We start from the raw sequence: 7524 nt of genomic DNA on the forward strand, positions 1-7524 counted from the left end.
GTATACCTATGGGTGGAAATCACCGATGTCTATGGAAGAGCCCAAAGAACTTTTCCCCAGTAGTGGAGAGGAGAAAAATCTCTTGGGAAGAGCAAGATCATCGGTGGAAGTAGTTGCTTGGCGGAGGTCTGCGCTCTCAGAGTGCTTTTCTAGTTTTTATTGTAGCCACTTATATGAGGTCATTCAGCTCTACATTATCATATTTCTTGTGTCATAGAGCTAAAAGGAGGCATGATACCAGAATGTGAACTTTTGCTTAATAATTTCTGTTCAATTTCTATACCGTGCATTATTTATATCCAATAATATGAGAATGTTTAGCCCCACACTATTACTATGTTTCTTATATCATATAATAGCCAATAACACAAAGATAGCTTCTCATTATTGTTATACCCTCTATGGGCATACAGCTAATAATACGAGAATGTGCAGCTGTACATAACTCTATATCATAACCACTAAGAACCCTTTGGTGTAGTGGCCCTCATAGACAATAACCAGTCCCGCTAGGTGAAATTACACTGCTAATGTGTGCAGCCATTGTGATACATGACCTATACCAGTGAGCTATTTCATGTGTTGCTTCTTTGTAGATGTGATGAAATTGTGAAGCAGGGCTTCTTAACCTTTTAACCCAAGACCTACTTTGGCTCATATAAGTTTTTTTGAGGCCCATTAAGTTTTTATGCCTCCGCCAACAAAGTGGCCGGAGGCATTATGTTTTCGGGTCGTCCGTCCGTCCGTACGTCCGTCCGTCCCTCCGTCCCGTTTTGTTTTTGTCAATATCTCAAGAACCGTGTGGTGGTTTTACATCAAACTTGGTATGAGGGTATATCCTGGGGGGATAATACTTTGTTTGGATTTTAGGGTCACGGGGTCAAAGGTCAAAGGTCATAGGTTATTTTGTGAAAAAAAAAGGTTGAAAATTCATGTTTTTCTCCATATCTCGCAAATGGTTCAAGGTATCTTTATGGAACTGAGTATATATGCTTGTTCCAATGGGCAGTGATTATCTAGGGAAGTTGGGGGTCATGGTTCAAAGGTCAGGGGGTCAAAGGTCAAGGTCAACTCCTCAAAATATCACTACTTTCCTTATATTTATGCAATGCCTGAAGGTTTTTTTGGTTTTTTTTAACTTGATGTATGCATGTATTACCCAATATATATTCTGTGGGAAGCTTCTTGCCAAAAGGTCAAAGGTCAAAAGGTCAAAGGTCAAGTGAAAGTGCTGAATTGCACTTTTTCCTCCATATCGCAAAAGTAACTCAAGATATCATCATGAAACTTACATATTTATGTATGTTCAACCTAACAGTGATTCTCTTTGGAACTGTGAGGTCAAAGGTCAAAGGCCAGGTTTAGATAATGCTATTTTCCCATTTAAGGGGATATCACACCTATTGTGTTTAGGGTCTGTATTTCCTACCAAGGTTATATTTTCATTGTTTTTTTTGACATAGGTGTATAACATAAGCCTTCAGGAGTATTTTCTGCCCATATGTAATCCGACACCTGTTCCGTTCTACATATAAAGAAAATAATAAGAAAACACTGTTTTGCTCTTATACAGACAACCCCTAGTGTTAATCTTTCTAAATTTGGTATGTAAATGAAGTATGTAAGGATAAACAGATTAATCGTTTTGGTTTTGTGATTTGACTTGTAAAATATTTTTAATTAATTTTTTTTCAAACACTCATATCCAAGTTGGCTAATTATGTATTCATGCAACTAATTAACTAACTTCTATGACTCTTATGAAAAAAGGGAAACGGTTATGAGCTCAAGTATCTTTTCAGAAATCTTCTTACCAACTCTCAAGTCATTCTGTTAAACCATGTATTTTTAATGAATAAAACAAAATACTAATTTCTTAAGAAAGTAGTATTTTGAGAAAACAAAGGAAACAAAAAGGTATTACAATATGCACAATACATCGGTCATTACTCTTCTAGGAAAAACATATGGAGCTACAAAACAACTACCATTCACCAAAAACAGCTATGGATATATCACAAACACCATTCAACACCATTCATATCTCTCTCACATGAAGTATATGGTTGATAGTTATTAATTAGGGGGAATTATAATTATTCCTAATTGACCAATGTAATATTCTTGTCTACGCAGCCACCTTCACTAACATACCACATGTACTTCACTTCTCAGGCCAAAGTTTGATGCTGTAATAAAGAGGCATTGAAGCATCTTTACATAGCCAATATATACAAACATTTAATCAGCTGAAATTCAAAGTATTTACATTTATGACAAATAATTGCTAATTAACTAATCTACTACCAAGAAAATGATTAACAAAAAAAAAAAAAAAAAAAAAAAAAACTTATTTACACACGAGGCCAGGTCGCCAGCGACAGCGTGCAGTCTGGTTCACCACTGGCGACCTGGCAAATAATGGCAGTTGGTGCTGGATGAGGCAGTGGCTGTAGCAAAATAATAATCAAAGTTAAACTCAATAAATACAATTATTATTTACAAATGGAAAATGAAAAATTCAATAAAATCATATAAGCTATAACGAATATGTACAACTGGAAATGTTACATTAAATCAAAATCATATGTCTATAAAGGATATTTACAGCTGGAAATTTTCTACAAAATCAAAATCATGAAATAATCAGCATATATATAACAAAACATGTGTCATAATAAAACATTGCACCATAAATATACATATCACATCATACAAACTATATACGACTTAAAAAATTACACGTAACCCCTACTACATGAAAACCCACACACCTAAAACCCTCCCGCCTCATACAGTACCCCTTCCTCTTCCACATAGCCCTCCTCCCTTTCCTTATTTCCCTGCCTAATTGCCTCCCTTTTCTTCTTATTAGCCTCCCTTGCCCGATTATCTGCATTACTAATCCTAGCCTTATCCTTCCTACGTGCAGACAACAAGGCATGAGCTCCCATGCTGAGATTGAGGCTCTGTAGTAGTCTGTGGCGACCGATCTCGGCGCCGCTGTTGAACGCCATTACAGCCATGTTGACTGCAATGTGAACAACTTTGGCAGTCCTCCATACGTGTTTGGGACACCTTTTCCAGATGAGCTGGTTGAAGGCTTCATTCTGGTTCTGGGTGTACCCTGGAAGACATCTCGAGAGAAGACTTTCATCACTGAGTCGCTGGAACACAGGCAAGAGGGGTTCGAGGAGCCGCCCATCAAGATGGTGGTCCTTGTCCTCCATCTTGCCGTGTTTTCTATACTCACACCAATCGTCGTTAGGGCAGTACTGGTGGCGGATCTCATCATCAACTTTGCAGCTGTGATAGAGAATAGCCAATACTGCCCGCTGCAAATCCTGTGTTGCCCTCGCCTTTTCTTCACTATTCCTAATTATCCCCTTGCTAGCTTTACGAATTGTTGTTCTATATAACTTACTAAGCCTACCTACTGTCCCCTCATCCGCATTACCATGTAAACACCCTGCCCCACGTCCAGCCCCCCGCTTATTTAGCAACTTCCTAAACTCCTGACTATGGCTATCGCTCTTCCTAAACTTATCCAAATGATTAAACATACGCTTCCCTACATGCCCTACACAATCTAACTTCTCTACTTTATGACCCTCCCCATATGTTTCCTCTACTGCCTTGAATGCCTTACTATCCCCATCACTAACCATGTACTTATACCTTAGCCTATGCTTATCTACTGACCTACCCCATATTGCTACTGCTGCATCTACTTCCATCTTCCCACTAGATCCCTTATGCCCTCCCAAACAGTTGTCCTTATGCCCCTCCCACCAGTTCCTATACTCCTCTGTATCCCTATCCCACCCCTCCTTTAGTTTACATTCCCTACAAACCTTAGATAATACCTCCCTGTCTAAAACCTCCCCACTGTCCATGCTAATAACTACCCCCACCCCATGATTAGATACAAAGCCCCTTTTATGCCACGTGCCATCATACGATACTGCCACATCCAGCACCTCCTCCTCCTCCAGTTCCGGGTTCTCTGCCACCACCATCTCCCTGACACGCTGCCCAGCCTCTGCCATCTGCTGATCTGCAGTCTGTAAAAACCCAAACCAAAAATGGATGAATAGATAAAAACAGAGAAGAGGAAACAGAAAACATTTGATAATCAATGTTTATACCTATGATATAAAAACAGTAGTGGTAGGCTTTTTACAAAATTTAACAACTTACAAATTGTAGATCTGTGGGAATGAAGATAAGTATCTCTTACCTCACTGCTAGTAGTGTGCAGGTGGTTCAGGTGATCCTGAAAGCTCTTGCTGTTCACCGGGGCGGGAAGGTTCATGTAGGCACACAGGTCAGCCAGAGCTTCCCGCCCGAGTCCCACCTCCATAGCTCCAAGAACGGACCGCCGATTGATGGCTGCAGATTGTCCAGCACCCCCTGCTACATTTGGTGATGTTCTGAATGTGTGCTCCATCTTGCAGATGGAGCACCGGAGGACAAGGGTGCTGCACAGTCCATTACGCTGCTGGTCAGCCTCATCAATCTGCAGGAAAGCTGCATACAATGAAAGAAATATGCAAATTATGTACCGTAGTATTTGTACTTTATATAGAAATGAAGGAAAGGAAATGACAATAAAAAAGCATACTTATTTTAATCCTAATGATAACATTCCTACCTGCTCTCTTTGCATCTAGAAATACAATAGCCACTACATTGTAGGTCTAACCATCATAATACCATCACAGAGCCATGTCACAATAATCCTGGGCCTGGCATGATAAATGGGTGTGAGCTTTCCGTGACATAATATGAAATAAATTACATACAAATTATGCAGATAAAACAAAATTACTAGAGAACCTAATCATACATTCTACCTGACCAAATATCAGCGGTGAGTTGTTACTTTATCAGAGTCAGAACCTTGGATATGGCCTACGTTAAAAAAAAAGATTAAAACTGCGGACAGAAGTTATTTACTGACATTGCCTTTCTTTTAGACTGTTGACTATAAAATTTACCAACGGCGAAGTCTGTTCATGAACACTGCACTGACATTGAACAATTACAACATCTACATAAATAAAGATGATAAACAATGCAAGCTTACTCACCTTCTGGGCAAGAATGGCCCTTGAATTCTTCAAGAGCTTTACCAAGGAGCCGCTTGTTGACTATGATGTTCTCGTTCTCGGGCTCTGGATCGGGAAGGGTTGGGGGATTTTCAGCACACAGAAGTCTATGTGTGGGACTGTGTTGTGAAGAAAGCTTTCTCCTGGAAGCAGTGTCCTCCTCAGGTGTAGCAGCTGCTCCAAGCTTCATTTTCTTCACAACATTTGCTGAAATCCCCCTGAAACCCTTTTTCTTATAGTAGCTGCCTTTTCTTTTTCCCATTGTTGAGGTTTTGTTTGGAATATCCCAGCGATAAAACAACAGAAACTGAACTAGGTAGTGAAAGTATTATGAAGTGCCACAGCAAAGGCATGAGTCAGAGATATCTGTCACATTCCTCCCACTAGATGGCAGCATATTGTTTTTCAGTGCCTCTAGTCTAAGAACCCAGGCTCTGCCCTTCATTTTGATATGTCATTTGTGAAATTTGGATAAAAAATGATAATTTTAGGACAGTTTGAATTTCTCTATATTTTCATTGTTTCTGGTCGCCGATCAGGTTAAAAAAACAATAAGAAACATTAACTTTTAATCAATTTTTTACATACTTAGAGTGAAATTTCGAAACTATTTTTTTTTTGGTAGATCTAGTGATAGTTCAATATTACATTGCCATCAAAATCTCAAATTACAATTTTTATTGATATTTTGGCCCCATTATAGGATATGTAGCACCTTAATACTGAAATTATACTTTTTCTCAATACCTTGAAAATTACTCAAGGCATAAACTTATAAAAGGGTCAAAAGTCAAGTAAAAATCATCAGTTCCCCAAATACCTGCACATTTTAATCATTCATCCAATTGAACCTAGTTCTAGGAAAGTGAACATTCAGCACATTTGTGGCAAACCTGTCATTTTGATATTTTGCCAATTGTGTGAAACTGTCATCACACATTGTCAAGACATTGTACTATAGACCTATTAGGAGAACCATGCATTATGGCGGAGGCATATCAGTCGCCGTAGCGATATATCTAGTTTTTTTTTTTTTTTTTTTTAGGCCCAGTTTAGATAGTTTACATTATTTTTTGTTTGGTTTTTGGCCAACATCACAGCCCACCTGAGAGAGCTTTGTGGCCCATCGCTTGAGAAGCGGGGTCAAAGAATAAAAGACTGAAAACTAGCTACATACCTCCATTGAATGCTTCCCCTTCAGGCTTTGAATGACTGAAAAAGGAGCTACACTGATTCTGTACATGGTCAGGATTTCTTCTTACACTCTACACACACACACACACACACACACATATCGTCACTTGGTTGACAAGACCTCTTATCTCAAAGTTTGGTGAAATTGACTTTTTGTTGGATTAATGGTCAGATAATCAGTTAAGTGATGTCCTGTCCAAATTCTTGCTGTCTTTAATATTAAAACCAAAAATGAAGCCACCATGGCATAAAAAATGAAAAGCTATCCCATTTGATATAAATAGTGCTTTTGCTGTCTTTTTTTTTTTTTTTTTTTTTTTTGTTCAGGTTTGCTCTCCTGAACATTTGACATTTTGCAGATCTTCTAAAGGTATTTTCACCCCAGTGATGATATGTTTAAACACACCGATCTAAAATGCTCAGTCTCTTCTAGGACAGATAATCTCCAGTGCTGTAAACAAGTAGAAAGTACTGAATATGTGGAGAGATAGATTAGTCATTAGACAAGCTTGCTTTTCCAAACTTTTCCCTGATCATACCTATGTCATGACATACTGCTTTCAAATCTATTTCTATTGCACGGCATCATGTTTTTTAGGTCTCTTGCAATTTGGCCTCAGTACTAATTCTGGTTATTTTTCACTGAGCCCAGATTTGACTATACTGCAATTAAACAAGATTTATTGAAGCCCTATATTTCTGTAAGATGTTTATCTCATTGCAAGAGTTTCTTGTGTTTGGTATGTCATCAACAAGAATAGTTACGTTCAGACGGGAGCCCTTAACCTCGAACTTCGAGGTTAGAGCTTGTAGTTAGGGACCGTGAAGATGCACTCGTAGTTAGCAAACCTCGAGGTTTGCTCAATGTTTCGAGCCACGAGAAATCTTATGGTTAGCGCTCTAACCACGAGCCGCGGGGGGGTCCCCACTCGTAGTTAAGCACCATGTGGACACAAAAAACAACGAACTCGAAGTTAAGAGTGACCTCGCCGTAAACTCCAGCCCCCACAATTTCCCTCTGCTTCCGGGTCAACCTCCCAAACGTACACCACAAATACACTACACGTGAAAAACCTATGACGCACGACACAACAACATCATCTTTTCTTCCCATGCGCTTGATCTCTGAAACTGAACACGTCAAACTCGCTACTGTATTCTATATTCTTCTCCGATGCTAAAAAAATGTTTTTGACGAATATCTTCATAAAGGCATAAA

The 7524-nt window shown here is 39.0% G+C and overlaps 1 protein-coding gene across 1 annotated transcript; it reads right to left on the reverse strand.

The window, feature by feature from the left end:
* Positions 1 to 2226: 2226 nt before the first annotated feature.
* LOC140229724 (uncharacterized) lies at positions 2227 to 5441 on the reverse strand. Its single transcript, XM_072309967.1, has 3 exons — positions 5094 to 5441; positions 4241 to 4530; positions 2227 to 4064 (listed from the first exon to the last, which is right to left on the reverse strand). The coding sequence occupies exons 1-3, from the start codon at positions 5371 to 5373 to the stop codon at positions 2775 to 2777; spliced, it is 1860 nt and encodes a 619-aa protein (XP_072166068.1). The 5' UTR covers positions 5374 to 5441; the 3' UTR covers positions 2227 to 2774.
* Positions 5442 to 7524: the final 2083 nt, after the last annotated feature.

This window comes from Diadema setosum, chromosome 1, assembly GCF_964275005.1.
Source record: "Diadema setosum chromosome 1, eeDiaSeto1, whole genome shotgun sequence".
In the NCBI taxonomy this organism is placed as follows: Eukaryota; Metazoa; Echinodermata; class Echinoidea; order Diadematoida; family Diadematidae; genus Diadema; species Diadema setosum.

Excerpts from the sequence above, each read along its gene's own strand:
- LOC140229724 (XM_072309967.1), bottom strand. The coding sequence starts at position 5,373 with ATGGGAAAAAGAAAAGGCAGCTACTATAAGAAAAAGGGTTTCAGGGGG. Across the intron at positions 4,531-5,093 it reads GGGCCATTCTTGCCCAGAAG|CTTTCCTGCAGATTGATGAG; the intron begins GTGAGTAAGCTT and ends CATTGTATGCAG. Across the intron at positions 4,065-4,240 it reads TGCACACTACTAGCAGTGAG|ACTGCAGATCAGCAGATGGC; the intron begins GTAAGAGATACT and ends GGGTTTTTACAG.